Raw genomic sequence first — 20,103 nt, 5'->3', positions numbered from 1 at the left:
TTCTATTTTTTCAGAACATACCGGTCCTGTCATATAATGAGCGATGTAGTCAAGAAATAATTCCCAGCTTCAAATCCCATACAATGAAGGTTTCCACAGAAAAATGACAAGGACTGCTTTTTTCGTTAATGCTTTTATTCACCGATTAAAAGAAATGCATCCATTCAACATAAACTCAATCAACATTCAGCTGGTTTGCCCAATGTGTCAGTTTAGTTTTATGTATATTTTCCTTCCTTTTTTTACCTCTGATCATTTTCAATCAATAAAATCTCACCACATCTGGCATGTTCACAACTGTGCCAGTGGATTCACGTTGCTGATGTACATATAAAATCATAATGCTATGTGCTCACTGGAGACAAAAATAGACAGAACACTCCTGTCCAGATATTAAACATTTAAGATGGGAAAACCATTTTGTAAATAACGCTTATAAACTTTAAACATGTTCATAAATAGAATCTGGACATGCGTTGCATAAACATTTCTATACTGATCTATATATAACACACATATATAGATGTATATAGATATGTATATACACATTGTGTTTTTTCCCGAAGTTTATAAGGTAGCAGCCAGGTCTTAGCACTGCTAGTACCCCGTGGTGGCCACATTACCGACTTCTTTATTGCGAACTGTCCTGATTTTAAACAAATGCACAACATTCGTACCACTTAACTGGGGCCAGCTGGCCAGTCTCACAGAGACGATGTCTGTACCCACGGTTGCCCCTGAAACTGAGTTGGCTTCCGAAGAATCAAAATTTTAAAATAATAAGGCCAACAACATTTGCAAGTAAGTTCTTTCCATTTTAGTGACAGAAAAAAAGAGACTAGGTTATATGCATTCCTCTTGCATAGTTTGAACTTTGTAACGCAAGCCAGCCCTAAATAAATGACTTCTCTCAAGCTTGTTTCTGACCTATACCACAGAGGATCTATCACACAAGATGATTTTTTTGGGTTTGCTCAGTGTAATCTCAGAAATGAAGTAAAGCAATGATAGGAAGCATCTATGATTCTCACTCCTGTAAGGTCTTGCTCAACTACAAGCTTTGCACTCTTAAGGCTGGCATGAGGTGATCTTTATTAAGGTAAGAGATCGGAGCAAATACGTAGCCTACATAAGCAACAGCAAGTCAACTCTGAGATCGATGTCCAAAGCTGCCTGGCTCCTTTTAGTGAGAAGTTCAGATTGTGAATGCATAAGTTTCTGAAAACAAAATTAAAAACAAAAAAATATGACAAGAAAATATGGAGATCCACATTGTAAGAAACAACTGGTCGTTTTCAGGATAAAAAGATCCCCTCCCTTTGCTCTGAAAAGTGATAAGCAAGGGGAAAGGGTAAACAACCACGTCTATCATGATGTACTTAAAATTTTCACACTGCAAAAAGATTTTATAACAGACCAGCTGTCTGCTACTGATTGGACCCCATTGCTCAAAAAAAAAAAAAAAAGAAATTAAAAAATAAGGAGTAAAAAAATAAATAACTTCATGCAGACATTTGGCCGTTTTTTTTCTCCCCAGTGGAATGTTCCTTATCGTCTCATAGCAGCTTACAGGTTTGATAGAACCAACCATGATTTTCAGAATTACATTCACTCTTCACAGTGAAACAGGTGCATTGTAAGAGTTCTACCATTGGTGACCAAGCCACAGCACAGCTGTGTTCAAGACAGGTCGAACTTCGACTTCTTAGTACGTAAATCTTATAGTAGTATAGCTTGGCTGGCCAGCCATTGGCCTGCCCCCTGCCAGCATGTGGGCACTTTGATAGGGTTGTATTACCGTGATCTTTGGCAGCTGACGCAGACGCTGACAGAAGTAAAATCCAGTGACTTGTTGAGAAAGGTTTTTCTTTCCATTAACAAGCTTTCGTACATGAGGCCTGAGCGGTTGAACCCCTCTCCCTAGTCTGACCGTAACCCTGAGAAAGGCTGTTTCCTGTTGTTCACTGGTGAGAAAATGGTACACCTTAATTCTTACACACACACCTCCCTCAATGTATGCACTTTTGAAACTTAAAAAAAAGAAAGAAAAAAGAAAAAAAACACTGATGCTTCAGTGAACATTCTATAATAAAAAAATTGCTGTACTAGACACTGATTGGAAATAAATGCAAAACATAGGTTTGAAATGAAAGCTTTCTGGGTTTAGGCACGGCATGAGCGATCCTTAGATAACGGATTGTAACAACTGGCATTGTCATATCTTCCTGACTGAATACTACCAATTTCTATTAAGCACACATACACAACACTCATTTCCAAATATATAGTGATCTAACATTTTCTTTTTGGTGTTGTACTAAAATAGAAATGGAAATTAAACAAATAAAATAATCCCTCAGGTTACATGCATCTTTTTCGATTCTTCACCATAACTTTGCTTCTCATGCATTTTCTGCAGGCTTTGCGTTCAGTTATAGAGGAACTTTGCATGCAGTCTTACACATAGGCTACGAAACATCTCAGCAAATCTCACTGGTTGATTGAAAGGTTTTCGGACAGAAAATAATTTTCCCTTCCCCCTTTTCACATTCTAAACGTAACAGGTCAGCACTCAAAAACGATTTGCATACTTCTGTTTTCTGAAAGTTCTTTTTTCCTGACATGAGTGGTCTGTCAACACTGTGGCTGGTTCACAAATGCAGTAGTTTTACAACCAAACCATCAAGTGATGCCTTCGGATCTTAGGAATGCATTATCTCAGGACTAAAGAGTTGGGAGACCCACACATCTGAAAACAACAGTGAAGTGTCCTCTCTGAAGATATATATAGTCTATTGTGCAACGACAAATCTCCACTGTTATTCAGACAAGCAAGGATAAAGACAGATATGCCATTAATGGGAACTCCAGAACAAGAAGCATCCAGATTTGCCATCGAAAGACTGTTGGCTTCACATTCTAATACTATGCAAGCACCGGATTCCCTCTTCTATGAGCTTTAAAACAGCAAATACACCATAGAAAATTATTTAAAAGTCTTACAGACGCACATTATAGATGTCAACCTTTTAAAACTACTGAGGGAGAAAGCGCAAATAGGAAAAAAAACCAACAACTTTGAAAGCGTGTTTTGGAAGAGCTTTTCAAATACACACAGTATTTAGCCCCCAGGCACACATGCCTCAAACAACAGCACAAGACAAAGCCTTCATTGTAAAAATACCGCAAGTGCAAGATTCCTGAGATATGGAACAAGCAAACTTAGTTCTTCCTCTGTCCAAAGCTCAGTGGATGAAACACTCCATAAACCTTGATATAGAAACAAGGAGATGTTCAAGGCAACTGTGACTCAAGACTTAATAAATAAAACCAACAGACTGGCTGATTGCTTCATACATCATCATCACCATCATCGCGTGTGGCGCCTACCTGAGACGGATCGAGAGGATTTTAAGAAAAGGACTGCAGCATTTTACAGTGATCCTCCTTGTGAGATCACTGGCACAGCCCCCAAGAAACCTGCAGAACTATGCAGTGGAGTGAGATGTCAACCTCTGCTATCTGTTCCAAGAAAGGACAAAGCTCCACCACCAGTGCGTCTGTACTTCCAGGTTAGAAAACCAGCAGGATCTTTGTCCCGTACATATCAACATCAACTCAAAACAATTGGAAAGATTTTTCTTTTTTTAAATGAGCAGAAGGCTGAAGGGCTGTACTAGTGTCCATCAGAGCTCCGTCCTAGGCCGGAAGACTCAAACCTAACGAAAGGTAAATGAGCATGAAGAAGCTTGTCACCTCAAAAAGACAGGGACGGATAAACCGATAGACTTAGCTTACGGCAACTCTACACTCCCCTATAAGAAACCAATAAACAAACAAGTAAACAACACGCCTAACGTCTTGTAAGCTAGCCATGATAAAGCCCTTCCCCCCCACTCACTCATTAGCTAATAAACCAATATCCAACTATACTCTCCTATTAAGAAGCAAGATATATAGATAGATATAAATATTGAGCGAATACTGATTAAACACAGCACATATAAAGGGTTAGTTCACACTACAGAAAACAAAACAAAAAATAAAAATAAAATGAAACAGAGCCTTTATGTAAAGAAGCATTAAGCATGGGTGTTAAATATGGGGTGGGTGGGGAGTGGGGCGGGGGGGCTACATGCCCTCACTGAAGCTCTGCATCTCCCTGTAGAAGTGCTGGAAAGGCTCACTCAGGACGATGCTGGTGTCCATCATGGGGTGCCAGACGCGGCCCAGCCCGTGGGACACCTCCTTGATGAGGTTGCGCACAGGCTCCTCCTCCAGGTAGAAGACCGGGTCCGGGTCGAAGTCGATGCTCTCCTCCGACACGGCCAGCACCCTCAGGTTGGAGCCGCGCAGGCGGGAGATGGCGACGAGGTTGTGGGCCCAAACCGTGTAACCTGCGAGCCAGGGACATTTGACACTGTCATCTCCATGACACTTCTACTCCCCAATCAAAACAAGGAAGTCGGTCACATTAGGAGACGATTACAATTCATAAAAACACAGGTGGTGGGGGCTGCTTCCTGGACATCATGCTACATCAAGCTGAAAACTAAAATAAATGCTCATTTCAGCCAAAGGGAAAATCCCAGCTAAAGGCAGCCTGTCTGTCCAGCAGCACTCACCATGGATGACGAGCACAGAGAGATGAATGCAGCGCCAGGCTAGCAGCACCAGCGGGTCCTCGTTGCGATTGTCGCTGAGGTCCGGGAAGTCGGCTTCGTCCCTCATGAGGATGAAGTGGGTGAGGGTCTTGTGGTACTGCAGGGAGATGAGGTCCACGATGGCCACGCTGGTGCAGGTGGAGTAGCTGTCGAAGTGAATCCTCTCCAGGGGCAGGCTGGGCTTCAGCACCGTCAGCAGGTCTTGGCTGCGCACGTCCAGCGCCATGACGTAGACGCGCAGGTTGCCGCTGTGGCGCACCAGCGCCTTCCAGTCGTCCTCGCTGGCCGTGCCTTCCAGGGGCTTGCTGGCCAGGACGGTGCCGTTGATCAGCAGGGAGAGGCGGTGCAGGGGCACGTGGTCGCTCCTGGAGAGGAGGCGGCACATGTCGGAGGTGAAGTCGCAGAAGTCCAGGGCCAGGGAGCGGAGGTTGAGCAGGCGCTCCATCTCAACAGCCGGCACCAGGGAGGGCAGCTGATTGTCCAGCAGGCTCAGGTGCTCCAAGGAGGTGGCGCTGGGGTTGGACATCGCCGCAAGGGTGGTGGGGGTGACCATCCCGAGCATGAAGGCCGAGGACAGCCATTTCACGCGCCTGCTGTTGGTCAGGACCTCTTCAAACAGCATCTGGATCCTGGAAAAGGAGAGAGGTGTCGAGGTAAGGCACGGCTCAGTCATTCTGAACACACAATGTTGAATTTCTGACCGCCCCCCCAAAGACTCACTCTTTGATTTTCTTGCTTCCTTGGTCAACCTGATGGAATTGGGCACTGTCCAAAATGCCCTCATCTTGGAGGATACAGGTGTCTCCAAACAGACTCAGCTTCTGAAGGTTTCTGGGAATGCAATGCAATTTGGAAAAATGTATGTTTTCCCAGCTGTAGTGACGCAATAACAAACTGAGTAATAAAATTGGTTTTTTTATGAAACAGAACAGTTCAGTTTCAGGATTGGGAAAGAAAACTATTTGTCTTGAAAATTATACAAAGCTGCTTGTGGCCAAAACAAAAAGAATAAATTACTCGGTATATTTGCTAGTGACATTCAACAATCATGTTTGTAGATTTAGCCTTTTGTAGCACTGGTCCACAATCCATGTGGCACTGACCAAGCATAACCTTTAGAGGTCTACACTAGAAAATCCAGAGTTTTCCAGCAAAATGAATGTGGGACAAAAGAATGAACTATATACTAAAAACACACTGTATGAGTCAGAACAGAAAAGCACAATGGATCCTGGTAAGTCCAGGCAATTCTAACCGAAATGGACATGATGTAAGCAAGTATTCAGAGCATATTTTGAGGGTGAAATATTCAGATATACAAAAAAGGAAAATTGGCATATATGTTATTGGTTTAATATCAACAATGCTCAATGGCATTAACCTTTAAAATCAGAAATACAGTTGCCTACTCAGGTGAACTTGATCTATAGGATTTTTATCTCGTGAATTTTTTTTGAAACACATAGCTCATGTCTGATAGGGGTACCACGTTCTGCTGGCAGAGTGAACTGGAAAAAATGCCTACAGTTTGAAGACTTCAGGTTTAATAGAAAATGTTTGTTTTCGTTATCCAGCTATGCACCTAGTTACCAACAGGAACCGCTGCAGAGTCAAAATCAACGAAGCACGCAGTTCTGAGCCTTCCTGTATAATGCAAACAACTTGCAAAATTCTAAAAATGTGGATACCATTACAAGTGACCAGTGCATCCATTACATACAACCCATAGCTAAGGCGTGCACCCATTACGTAACGATATGAGTTTGTTTATAGCTAGCTAGAAAGTCGGTTATGTATGACCTAGCTTTCTAAAGCAACTGACGCAGTTTGCTTTAAAATGGCTGGTTGTAGCTAGTTCATATAGCAAAATACCTGTTACTCCGAATGCTGTTCAGCACACATAACACCTGGTCGAGGTAGGTGTTCATCGCATCCTTCCAACGCTCAGAAAACTGGGGGTCGCTTTCAGGAGGCTCCATTCTACCCTCTACACCATGCAAAGGGCTGAGATACCCTTCCACGGGGGCAAACTCCAGCTGTAACTCACGCACGAAGGAGCCAATCTTCCGCATGAGAAACTCCAATTTCGGGGTCTCGTCAGTGCCATTTGTGCCACCACCGACCCGCAGCTTAAGCTCCGTCCACAGTGCTGGATAGAACAGACACTCCCTCCAGCGAGAGCACACAGCCGAGGCCCTAAGCTTGTCCCGAGCGGACAGGAAGGAAAATATGTGGACAATTAGCTCGCTAGGTAAGGCCGAGGCTCCGACACCCCCGACCAGAGCCATGGCCGCTTGATACTGCCCTTTTACACTCAGGAACACGAAAAATAGTTAACCGTTTAAATGTTCCTATGCACAGGCAGATCAACTGCAGCACTATTTTAACTCTGATGGCCCTCAGTGAAAACAAACATCGCATAGCAGCTTTCCCTTCAATACTATTGGATCACACCACATCTCTTCCTGTGTGGGGGGGAGGGGGGGAAACATGCGCGTTCAATGTAACATTCGCTTCAGCAACCTTAAATATATACAATTTATATAGTTTATGCAAGTTCATTTTTTTGTAAGATTGTAATATTATACTTTATAATTGTGAATAGATGAAAAATAGCATTACTTCAGGTTTAAAAGGCCTTACGAATCTATGTATATGGTTCAATCCAAAACCTTGTTATTTTTGCTATACCTCTGTATTTTCAAAAGGGGGCGTTCGTCGGGAAAGGGCTTTTTCGTTACTGTGGGAGCAGTTGTAGGAATTGTGGTGTATTATTCGAAAAATAAAATGTATTAGTCGCTTACACCATAAATTGAGTCATTTATTCTATAGAAAATAAGACCAAGTCAAAAAATAAGACTGACCAACAGTTCTTTTGACACCTGTCATGAAAGGCAAACACACTGTAACAGAGTTTTAAAGTACTTTTACTGCCGTGGCCCTGGCACATCGTTTCCATGCTCCTTTTAATGTCAATGTATACATAATTATAGGAATGGTGGAATTTAATAACCCATACCGTCACCCCTGATACAGGAGGAAATTACATGGTTGGTTAGTCACATGGTGTCAGGATGGTTTTGCCATCTAAAATGAACAAGAATGAATTCATGCACTACCTACAGAACTATCAGAATTACATTCCCTCCGTTCTGCCATGCCCATGCTGCTTTATAGTCAATTTCCATCACTTGTTCCATGCTAGTTTCTCATTATTACCATCATCATCATCATAATCAACCTCATCGTCAGCATCATCATCATCATCATCATCCTAGTTTTGGGAAATATTGAAATGGATTTTAATGTGTTTTATTAAGGCCCTGAAACCACATGGATTATATATACTGGATCAGCAGACACAAGGTCAATGTTGAATATCTGTATTCTAGATTTCCGCATGAACAGCAGAGGAACTTGATTCTTTTTACTGGAATCACTTCTGCCCTCTTGTGGATTACTCAAACTCTGTCACTGTTTTCAGTGGCTCAGATATGTGAGGCCTATGAATACATAAATGCATACATTCAGAATCCTTTTTGATTATTTTCTTACAGGCTATTTCTGAAACAAATGTCACTATCAGTTTGCCAGATGTTAACCTTTTGCGCATATGGTAGCTCCCCAAAATTGTGAATACAAACTGCATAAAGTTATTTTCAGCTGTGAACTCTAGCACATGTTAAATATTGACAACTTTGAAAACAAATAGCCGGTAGACATACCACCATGTACCCTGCTCTTGTGTCTGGCTGAAGATAAGCAGGTGTGGGTTTGGGTACTATTGGAATGGTGTCCCTGGGAAAATAAAGTTTGCTGTTGAATGTGGTGTTTGTGGGCCAGTAGGGGCAGTCTTCCCTCCGTACACCAAAATAAACCCAACTGGCCTCTGTGAAAAGCACTGTGTGCAGGAGGAGTTTATGTCTTTTGGACGAGACTAAATTGTGGTCATAACCTACAATGGTCATTTAAGTTAGAATTTAGAGAACTTAGAACTTGTCGCACCCAGTCACCCAGATTAGACTTTTCTAGATGAGCAAAATTGAACTAACTCAGACAAGACTCCAGCATACTAATAGCATGATGGGTTTTTCCTGTTAAGCCTTATATTTTGTTTATTGATAGTCAAACAATAAGCTTTTAATCCTATTTATATGTGGCAGTCACTCTTACCTGTATATTTACAACACATTAACATACACTCAAGGTCAATAGTGAATATACAGGACCAATATTACTTTTTTAGCCTGTATTTCCACGCTCCAATACCAAAAGGATAATAGAAGATTTTCTGAAGGCGGTTTTAGGGAATCAATACATTTTTGTACCTTAATCATTTCAATTAAACGAACTTGAATCCTGATACCAAAAAGTTATTCAACTGGTATTTAAGTGTGTATTGGTTTTGTTTATTTATTTTTATTTTTTGCTTTAAAAGGATTAATGCAGTTACAACATATATATGTTTGTCTGTGATGTAGAGAGCCTCCAGTTCCAGTGATAACACTGTGGTTGTGTCTCTAAAATAAGGAGGGGCAGTTCTTGGAGACGTCATGTCCGTTTTGCAGCGCCGAAAAGAATCGACAACAAAACCGACTCCCAGTGGGTGTTGAAGAACGAGAGATGGCAGAGCTTTCGCTTTATCTTACAAACATCAATGTGTCTTTGGGACAAAATATGGACGTAGAAAAGGTACGCAGGTGTTACTATGTTAGTTATTTAATTTGATATTCAAGAAAGTTAATGTACTGATTCCGTCACAGTTTGCGGTTTACGTTTGCTGTGTGGTAGATCTTATAAGTAACCCAACCGGTTACTCGCCTAGTTAGCGTAGTTGGCTATTCGTAAAGTCGTTATGCCTGCCACTTCAAACAATGTACCGTTGTGAAGTTGGAGACACGTCCTCTAAAGTTGCGATCACTAGTTTAGCTCTTTGACAGTTAAGTGTTTCTCTTTGTGTATATGTGTAGTATATATGCATATAATACCCGTTGATTAATTTAATTAAGTACCATCCATGTATGTTTAGTTTGTGGGCGTCAATTTTAGGACCAGGAACCATATAGATGTATTATACTTCCTCGTTGAACAAAATTTCAATTATTAGGTAAATTTGTCAGTAATTTAGCTTTATCATGTCTTGATTTTGAATGCAAAATGATTCAAATGAAATGTATTAGCTGGATTGTTATTAATCGTGTATCAACGATTTATTTATGTAACATTTGAACATATTTAGACTGGAGAAGAAATTTTCGTTGCTTGTTTCCCGTTGCCAGATGCAATACCATATCCCAGCTAATACAGCTGTATTTTGCTTTGTTATAAAAATGTTTTGTTAAGTAGTAAACTAGATTAAATTATTTTTTTATTATGGCCATTATCTTTTCATGGGAGCATTAATATTGTATAAGTTTCACTTGCTAACATTTTTTGGTTGTTGTGATAGAGCCAAAATGCTGGAAAGGACTTTGAGAGTGTGGAGTTGGGTGAGTTGGGCAAGAAGCAGAAAAAACCTCGCAAGATCATTCACTTTGCCAGTGGAGAGACCATGGAGGAGTACAGTACGGAGGAGGAAGAAGAGGAGGAACCTGAGAAGAAGGATCTGATGTCTGCCCCTGACCCGGTGAGTGTCTTGCGGAGCTGGACTTCAGTGTCTCATCTTACCATTTAAGTTAAGATTGTGAACCATTCATCCACTTTAACCAGGTTTCTGAATTTCACATATATTTCAGGCAAAATTGACCTGGGGGCCCTACTTTTGGTTCCACATGTGGAGAGCTGCCACTTCTACTATCTCTGGTGAGAGTTTGAGAACTGCTGCCTGAAAGGCTGTATTGCATAGGTCAAATAAAGTGTCTTACTAATGAAAGAAATTGCTTGATACCATTGCTATATTGGCATATTATCAACAAATGATGTTACTAATCAGCATTCCAGAGTTACGGATTAACTGTCAACTTTGACAAGTAAAGCAAAATTGGAAGTCAGTGGCGGAGTTGCTGGTGTTTTTGTTTCTGGCATCATGCACCTCTATGAGCAGTGCACCCTAATCCTTGCCTGTGGCCTGAACCATGTGAGAAATACATGGACATACTGTTACCCTGTGAGGATAATTACAAATGCCCTCCAACCACAGCCATTAATGCCAAAGCCAGAACAAAAAAAAGACCTATTTTACACCAGAAAGCAAACCGTTCCAATTGAATCTACGAATTGTGTATGCAAATGTAATAATTATGCATAGCTTGTAGAATGTCTGGTCTTCAATATGTAAACTATATTTCTATTGGCACTATATTTGTAGGGCTTTTCCCTGTTAGGTTATACATTAACATTTTATTTTGCACTCTTTAACTGTTCTGAAGATGTGAATAATGTATCCAAGTTTTGAGACCTGCATGGTATCACAATTTCATCCCTGTTTGCAGACTGCACCTTCAAGTGTCTGTCAGGATCGGTAAACCCCTTTGAAAGTGTTCTGAAATGTTTAGATGGCTTTTTAATGTGTTGTCGTTTGCTTGTGACTTTCAGTTTGTGACTATCTTGGAGAAAAGATGGCCTCATTGTTTGGAATCACCTCACCGAAGTACCAGTATGCTATCGATGAGTATTACAGGATAAAGAAAGAGGTTTGTGAACACTGGGCCCTATTACTAATTTGAATAGGCACTAACCTTCAAGTGAGAAGGTATAGTGGACATTAACAAAATATATATGGTACTTTGGGGACATGAAAGAACCCTATTTTGTCTGTGAGCACTGAGCAGGATGTAAGCTGTTGCATTAACAACGTTGGCCATGGTGCTCCTATAACACGTTCTGAATATGCTTGACATACTGCGAAAATAAAAAGTACAATGCATGTAATTAATTTTGTTTTATGAGTATAATGTATATATGGATGGGTCAGTTTTTTAGTTTAGAATACCTATTGTTAAAGTAATTTTTCAGGAAAGATCAGGAAACACATTCTTTTCTAAGGTGAGGGTTTATGCACCATAATATAGATTTTTTAAATTCATTTATAGCCGTGCATTTATGGTAGCAGTCGTACCAAGTTTTGAAGGTTGATCTCCACAATTTGCTTGAAAGGTGCATCATGGCTGAAATTGTAACAGTGATGCTGTAAAATGGCCATATTGACTCTAGTGGTGTATATAAGCATTTTAAGGTATTTTTATGCAGTTTTATTTCATACATTGAAAGTGAACGGGTGAACATTAGTTAATGTTCAGTTGTTAACCTCAAGACCCAAGTTATTGATCTGTGTTGTGGCAAACAGGAAGAAGAGGAAGAGGAGGAGAACCGCATGTCTGAGGAGGCAGAGCGCCACTTCACAGAGCAGCAGAACCAGGAGGGCCAGGAGCCAACGACGGAGCAGCCCGAGGGCACCGCCTCCTTTGTGAACATCACTTTTGAGCTGGAGAAAGAGACCCAAGCCATGGCTGACACTCACACCATGTCTGACACTAACAGAGCCACCGCCCCCATCCCCACCTAACACACTGTTAACCTGGTTTGATAATGTTATTTTCTGTGACGGCATAAGATTTGTCTCCTCTTAAGTGTTTGTTTTGCAACAACAAACTTAACTGGTTGAAATTTGTGTAGCGAAGTTACTTCAACGGAGATCTACAATTTGAAGACCTGTTTACGAATGTAATGCAGCAGGTTTGTTGATCTGTATACGCTGACCTTGAGGTTTTGTATTTTGCACGCATATACTCGACACTACTGTGTCAAACATTTGTCAAATTCCAGTTGCCTTTACACTGTGAGTTTGAGGTTGTTACATAGGACAGAGGACAAGTGTCTCCTGATGAAGGATGTTACAAGTATGTATATTCAGTTTTTGGAAGGAAGTACCGAGCCAAAGGATTTTCTTTTATGCATGAGCAAATCAACATGCTCAATCTTTACATATAAATACAAATGACTATAGCAATGTTTGTCCTTGAATGATGAGTACGTAATTCAAGGATAGGTTCATAATTACAACACTGAAATACTGTTCTGAAACTAAAAGCACCTGACGTGCATTTTTGGGAAAGAACAATATACTGTATATCCCATCTAATTGTAACCATTATGTTCAAAATTGCAAGTAGTCAAAGTAGTCAGCATCCTGGTGTGTGTGTGGTAGTTTGAGGTGTAGCATTTTTAGTGAGTTGAAACAAATTTTGTACACCTGATGATGGGGTTCAACCATTTGACAGTTGAGGTCAGTTCAAATCTGAAAATCATCAACCAGCAAGATGGTTTTAAAAGATTTACACAAATTTGAGAACTATTAAGATTTAGAATATCTGCTCACAGATGATGTGGTCTTACAGATTCCTTCATAGGTATGAACTGTGTACGAGTAAGGTTTTTTTTTTTTTTTTTGAAAACTCAACATCTCATTTTAGTTTTCTTCCTCATAACTGGCCATTAGATTTAGTACTTCCGCCCCTTAATTCGTTTGAAAAATGGTGCAAATTATGACAGGAGCAGACGCTAAGTAGATTTGTTTTTCAATATACTTTTTTTTAAAAATTCTAATTCTGGTAAAAAAAAAAAAAACTAAGAATTTGCTCTGTATTAAAAAAGGTTGCACTATGCTTTAGACAGTAGATGCCTAGCATTCTGAGCTAAGCATCTCATTTTTTCATTGATATTTTCCACCAAATTTGGGCATTAGGAATGGTTGCCTGTGTTATTTTTCAGTGAATCCACACCTTTTCTTGTATATGCAAGGTTCAAACAACATCTTGATAAATATTAATATTTTCCTTCAACAAGGCCAGTGTGTATTCCGTATTCACTGGTGGAAAACATCCTTAAGACCCAAGTGTGCACTTAAAGTAATTAATCATGGTATTTTAAGTCTATTTACAACAGAAATGTAACAAGTCCTCATTGTTTATAAAACTTTTATTTATGTAAATCTTTCAATTGAAGGCTTTTTTAAAATAATTATTTGGGGAAATTGCTCATTTTGTACATAATCTAGCTTAATAAACTTTTAATAACTAACTTTTGTCTCGTCATTTCAGTCCATGACATTTCTCTTTAGAGTGAAAGGGCTTTTCAGACTGAATGCTTCATGTGAACATTTCGCAGAAGGCAGAATTAATATTCCTGCCATGCAGTCCATCCATCTGCAGTGTCATGTGTCATCCAGATCAGTGCTGCTGTCATTGTCATTGGCCACAAGGACCTCTCTGTTCTCATAGGTCCAAAACCCATTCAGGTCAATGAGGATACTGCTGACTGTGTCCCCCTGGCTGCTGGTCACTAGGTCCTGGAGGGTGATCTTGTACGGGTCCTTGGGTTTCACCATGTCAAAGATCTCATCCTGCCACAAAAGGAAACACATTCAGCTGCAGTGACTGGCAGAAGGCTGACATTAGGTAGATGTATCCAGTTTGCTCAGTGCCTTAAATACAATCAAATGCCCACCTTGACATCTTGGAAGGACACAGGCTCCTGCCCATGCAATTTCATCTGTTCCTGGATGGCCTGAAGAAAGAGCAGTTGAAGATGTTTTCGATTCAATTTACAATTGTAGGCTTTCTATAAATTTAATAACAGTTGTATTCTACAGTGCTTTTCATGTATAGAAAACTTTAGAAATTTTACACTTTAATCAGAGGAACTGAACTGAACAAATTGAGGATATCACTATGCATGCTACATTCACAAAGGAAAATATCCTTATTCAAGCATCCACTGGTGCACTGCAGTGGCAGGCAGGGACAGAAGATGAGTCATCCTTTTAAAGGTCAATGAACAAAGCCTTGGCTAGCACCTGCTCCAACTATAAACCCCTCTGTCCAAAAAAAAGCAGTCAGCCATCGCCCGGGTTATAGCAAGGGGCACAAAGCCCGACTCGCATACAAGGGCGATGGATGACAGGGGCGTGGGGGACAGAGCCGATTTTGTTTCACGGTGGCACTTGGAAGGATGGGTGCACTTCCTTCACTGGAGGTCTTTTCATACTAAAACAGAGTCTGCATTCTGTGCCTGGGGGATGTCTCCTAACAAACTGAGCACTGCAAGGCTGAAAGAGTATTCAGGGAGGCGAAAGCACAAAGCTGAGGGTCAATCCATATAAATTTAACACATACATACATACATATATATACAGCTATATATAGTAAGGAAAATTTTATTTGAAATGAAACGGTGAAAATTAGGTCAAAGTGCAGACAGTCAGCTTTAATTGGAGGATATTTACATCCGTATTGGGTGATCAGTGTAGGAATTACTGCCCTTATTATACATAGTCCCCCATTGTTCGGCACTGCATCTAAACAAAATAAATCTCTATATAGCACACTACAAGTTTTCAAACCCTGGGGTGCTACACATAAATTATTTTTTAATGTGGCTTATGTGTCAGTGCGTCATCAATTTTATAACATGAACTTATAAACTGTACTACAGTGATAAATGTTCTGGAGAACTGAGATTTCCTTGTTGATGCTACAGCTTATACTGTCCTTAGCTTTCTATGTATTACAAATACAGCACTACAGATTGTGTGCAAGGCCAGCAGTGGATGAATTCATAACCTGAGGAAAGAGCGCTCGGCAGTCCTCACCCTGAAGAAGTAATTGAGTGCAAACACGTTTAGATAGCCCTTGTTCTCCATGTCCAGCAGCTTGAAGATATATTGGAGAGCTGCTGGCTCCTTCCTGTTCTCCAAAGCCAGTACAAAATCCAGGTAGGTCTTGTAGTCCTGACAGGAAGCCAAAAACCAGTGTACAGGTTAAAAGCTTGAATGACCTCTCGCTAATGCAGCAGTCATGCACAAGACAATCCATTAGCACAGCAAATCCAACTCATTTTTACTCATTGACCTATTTTGTGTTAGCATTAACAATATCACAAGCAGTCATGCTCGGTATAGCCTATAAATGATCAACATACAAGAAATGACAGTAACCGCAGCAATAGCACAGTATGACTGTAACACATAACTGTATACAGCAATAGGTTTTGCTTTTAGCACAGTGTTTAAAATGCGCAACACGCTGGTGATCTACCATTTCTCCATCATAAGTGAGGCACTCCTGGTAGACGCGGTCCAGGAAGACGTCGGTCAGGGTTCCAGTGCCATAGCGAGACAGTTCCTCCTTACTCAGCATCCCATTGTGGTCCTTGTCCAGATTCAAGTACTGACCTGCCAATGGGGCAAGACATGAACAGCCTTTAACAACACACAGCACAACCAGAGTCACTCTGAAACCATAGAAATGGAAGAAGGAGTGGCAGAGGGGTCATCCGCGTACCATAGACCCTCAGAGCAGACGGTGCAGAGAACCAGTTTGACTCCTGGCTCTCCTTGGACAGTTCCTCATCTCTCAGCTAAAATGGAGAGGAAAGCCAATTAAATACAGTAATTGTAAGTACAGGACATTCACTAAATAGCAATTCTGGAGAAAATAATTTGAAGAACAGAATAATAAGGGTCTTTTCCACTCATTTTAATGAAAATACTGATTGCCAATGATTTACCTCAAGAAGGTCGTCCAAAAAGCTGCACGCCAGGATGTCTTGAATTTTTATTTTCCCTGAAGAAAAAATACAAACAGGTATAAAAACAAATAGGTACACATTAAGCTTACCTTCAGGAGACACCAAACAATGAATTTGTAAGGGAACATAATACTTTACATATTTTTCATTTGCACAGAAATATTCCAAGAGCCGCAGCAAGACTTTAGACAGGAAATGTGCTGTCACATTTCAGCATGGAAGAATAAGCCTGGAAGCTGCATCTTTTTCCTTTCCACTCTCCAGAAAAATCTTCTCCGAGTTCTCTACATCGTTTTCGTATTGTCCACGAAACATTAAAATTTGAAATCAAGGAATTAAAAGGAATACAGGAAGACACCTATTCTACCGCAGCCCTGAATTTATCAAAGCAATTCCATGTAACCATGGCAACTTCAGCTTTGAATATTTAGGTATATGTAGTAGGGGTGTCATTGAGCATCTGTTCTATAAAATCAGCTGGTTATGGGCATGGGCGTGAGAGTGAGAATAGCGGAACACAAACCGGTGCGCAAAGGGTCCAGAAAGAAGAAGAATTTGCGGACGGCAGTGCAGACATAGAAGGAGTAAAATGACTTCTCCAGGCCATCCAGCTGAGGGAGGGTGGGGATGAGCTCCAAAATGTAGTTCTCCAGGTCCTGTCATGTGACACATGGATACAGAGGCTCAGACACAACCAGACACCAAGAGGGCTGGCGATAGGTGTGATCTTTCAGCCCACTAGCTGAACACTGGCAAAACTCCCAACAGGAACTCAATAATATATAACAAGGAAATACACGTCTTCCTGAAAGGAGGAATACCATTATAATATAACTGGGGAAAACAAAGTAAGTAGTGAGCGCATGTGTGACACTTTCTTAGGGCATGTGTTGTACATATTGGTATGGTGTCTGTGTGTTTAAGCCATAAAGGTGAACCTGAACGAGTATAATAAAACTGCAATCTACAACTTCAGGATATCAGACCAGTCATTCACAGTGTCGCAGATTAAATCTTTGAGAGAACTTTGCCATTCCAAAGACAAATAACAAATAAAAAAGGAAAAACGCTGCAAAAGTCAGAGGCTGCAAGAACAAACAGTTCAGCTGAGTGCTTAGACTACAAGGCCACTGCACTAATTAGGAGTCACATCCTGCACTCAGTAGAATGACAGCAAGCAGAGACAACACAGGCACAGACCTAGCTCTGTCAATAACAACAACAGTAATGATCTCCAAATATGTGCATTCTGTTCCAACTGTGAAGAAATACATCAATAAAATAAAGAAGGAAAAAAATGTATAGCCATACATTACATAATAATTATTAATAATAACAATAATAATAATAAGAGCTGTGAATACCTACCGACTCCCGGAGGTAGCCCTGTCCTGCCACGTCATACAAACTCAGCCCAATTCTGGTCTGGTGAAGCCAAACTGATGGGAAAATTAAAATGACATACAATGATAAAAATACCTGTATTTGATTTTATCTGTACATGTGCACCTCCCAAGGGCCAATAGAAGAAAGTAGCAGTGCATCCAACTGGTACATGTAAAATTTACGTGGTTACAAATACTCTATCCTAATTTACTGTAATGTACAGTATGAAAAGAAGAAACATGCACAACAAGTATAAAGAGCACTTTCAGCTTTAGTTACTCATTACAATCTGCTTTAAGTATTCCACATACAAGACATGTCTAAAGTAAAAATTAAAAAAAAACACAGAATACTTCTTACAATCCCGCAAAGCCAAATGTAGGGGCCAATAAGTAATTTTAATTTCTTTTCACCAAATGGCATGGACACAGCTTCAGTGACAGTCACAACTCCAGTTTTCCACACCTGCATGCAGCAATTGCTTACTCTAGATGATTGGCTGTGCCAAGAACAAACCTTTTCTCATGACATAGTTAAAGAACTGCATTATTGATATCCGTCCATATGGATCACCATTAAGGAGCTTGGCATACACTCTGGCAGTGAAGAACTGCCTGTTGGGGAGAGACCAAATTAGGTTGGCATTACATCTCAGATCTATTGCAATAATGTCATAGAAGATCATAAAATGGATTACGACTGCCCCCTACCTGGTAGACAGCATACACACACCATAGTGATTTATTTTACACCTACCCATAAATTCAAGAAACAAGTCGGTGATCAAACTAACCAAGGACAAATTACAAAGCAATGAAGAGGCTGAAAACTAAGGTTCTAAATTACGAAGCTTTTACTTCTCTGCTTACTTGCACTTTGCTCCTGCTTTTTCCCCGACTTTCAAGAAGCTGTCATAATTAATCGTAGCTTCCTCTCCAGTCATTGGGAGTACCTGGTGTTTGTCCAGCAAAAACCACAGGTTCTGGAATAAACCAGAAATGCATATGAATGGACAATACACCCAAATTAATCAATTCTCAACCTTTTTCTCATTCTCAAGCTTCCTGTGTTCACTTCTAATAATAGTATTTGTTACCTGTAATTCTTCGTTGTCCAGAAGCTCTCTGCTTTTCCTCTGCAGAAACACAGCTCTGGACTCCTCACGCAATTTCTGCAGCAAAACCTCATCTTCAGCTGGAAGCTGCAATCAATCAGTTATATTTGGATCACTTTCTAATTTAGCAACAAACATCTGACTCGTTTACAGCGCAATCATACTGTAGGGCTTTCCAGTACATCACTCCAAATCAACTATAACATACTTGGAGTGGAGCAGGGTCACCTGGTGACACAGGCTATATACCCACTGGATAGACACAATAATAATAATAATGATAATACCCACTAGAAAGACACCAATATTACAGTAGCCTATTTCCCCTAGAAACTATGTATTTAGAGGTGTTCAAATTCATACCCTGTAATAAAAGCGCGGTATGTTTTTATAAGTGGAGTCTCGTTTCTCTCCGCCCTTCCACTCGCTGTAATACTTTGTGAACAGACGAATTTCTTCTTCTTTCTTCTCCTCTTCTGTTTTCTCTACTGTGAAGAGACAATATGATAATTTAATGAAAGACTGACAGCCAAATACAGTTGTTGTTTACAGGCTGTGTCAGTCATTTCTGATTTCCATCTCAGACCTGCCTATTTCATCCAGTTTGAACACGCAAAAACCAATAGTGATATACTACAGATTACTTAATAGGATAAGCCATTAGATTTGGCTTCGATAACGCGATCATGCGTTAGTGGGAAAGCCCGCAATGTTGCAAAGAACCATTTAAATCAAATAACTGTTAGCACACCAGAGATAAATTGTTTTGGCGATGCAGATGATTGATCCATTTGTCAGCTAGGCAACAGCTAGAGCTAGAAAACGACCATTATCTATTCGTGAAGTGTAAGGTAGCTAGCTATTATACAGGTTATTTCAAAGAAAGTTGATTGAAGTGTTAGACGTCATATCTGAGCCAAGATAGCAGAATAGCTAGCTAGCTATACAGACAAACTAGATAACTTTGACTATTTATGTTTATCCATATTTATGTTTATCTTGGTAGTAGAATAATGTTAGCTTAAGAGTACTGTAAATTAATTTTACTTTAATTTTATGAGTCCTAATTAAATGTCGTACGTAGTACCGTAACATTAGGGTTTGAATGACCACCTACCCAGCAACCGACGCTGAACAACTAGTCTGGACTAAACTTTAGTGCCGGCTTGCTAAACTGAAAATGCAAAATGTCGTCTTGTCTGGTTAACCAAATCACGTAAACGGTTAGCTTCCAGAATATATAACTCTCTCACCTTTTTTTGAGGAGGCCACTCTCCTCTTTAAAAGTTCTTTCCACTGGATTGCTTTATCGTTTGACATTGCAGAAACGAATAATCACACGAGAAATGTAAACACCTAGCGGATATTCATCGACCTGACACAAGTAGTGATTGGACAACTTCAGATGAACAG

At 40.3% G+C, this 20,103-nt stretch overlaps 3 protein-coding genes across 3 annotated transcripts; 1 reads left to right on the top strand and 2 right to left on the bottom strand.

Moving 5' to 3' along the window:
- Window positions 1-268: 268 nt before the first annotated feature.
- Window positions 269-7,102, bottom strand: LOC135248611 (F-box only protein 33). Its single transcript, XM_064323438.1, has 4 exons — window positions 6,537-7,102; window positions 5,385-5,495; window positions 4,626-5,293; window positions 269-4,397 (listed from the first exon to the last, which is right to left on the bottom strand). Exons 1-4 carry the CDS (start codon window positions 6,950-6,952, stop codon window positions 4,132-4,134), a joined length of 1,461 nt encoding a protein of 486 aa, XP_064179508.1. The 5' UTR covers window positions 6,953-7,102; the 3' UTR covers window positions 269-4,131.
- A 2,098-nt stretch (window positions 7,103-9,200) lies between these two features.
- On the top strand, window positions 9,201-13,682 carry fam177a1 (family with sequence similarity 177 member A1). Its single transcript, XM_064323475.1, has 5 exons — window positions 9,201-9,356; window positions 10,114-10,290; window positions 10,400-10,466; window positions 11,199-11,296; window positions 11,950-13,682. The coding sequence occupies exons 1-5, from the start codon at window positions 9,288-9,290 to the stop codon at window positions 12,166-12,168; spliced, it is 630 nt and encodes a 209-aa protein (XP_064179545.1). The 5' UTR covers window positions 9,201-9,287; the 3' UTR covers window positions 12,169-13,682.
- Window positions 13,563-20,103, bottom strand: ppp2r3c (protein phosphatase 2, regulatory subunit B'', gamma). Its single transcript, XM_064323446.1, has 13 exons — window positions 19,944-20,103; window positions 19,054-19,178; window positions 18,673-18,777; window positions 18,446-18,558; window positions 18,093-18,190; window positions 17,559-17,629; window positions 16,714-16,846; window positions 16,170-16,225; window positions 15,944-16,019; window positions 15,698-15,834; window positions 15,253-15,390; window positions 14,109-14,168; window positions 13,563-14,004 (listed from the first exon to the last, which is right to left on the bottom strand). The coding sequence occupies exons 1-13, from the start codon at window positions 20,008-20,010 to the stop codon at window positions 13,816-13,818; spliced, it is 1,368 nt and encodes a 455-aa protein (XP_064179516.1). The 5' UTR covers window positions 20,011-20,103; the 3' UTR covers window positions 13,563-13,815.

Source organism: Anguilla rostrata, chromosome 1 (genome assembly GCF_018555375.3).
Source record: "Anguilla rostrata isolate EN2019 chromosome 1, ASM1855537v3, whole genome shotgun sequence".
Lineage (NCBI taxonomy): Eukaryota > Metazoa > Chordata > Actinopteri > Anguilliformes > Anguillidae > Anguilla > Anguilla rostrata.
This window is presented reverse-complemented; position numbering and strand designations above follow the sequence as displayed.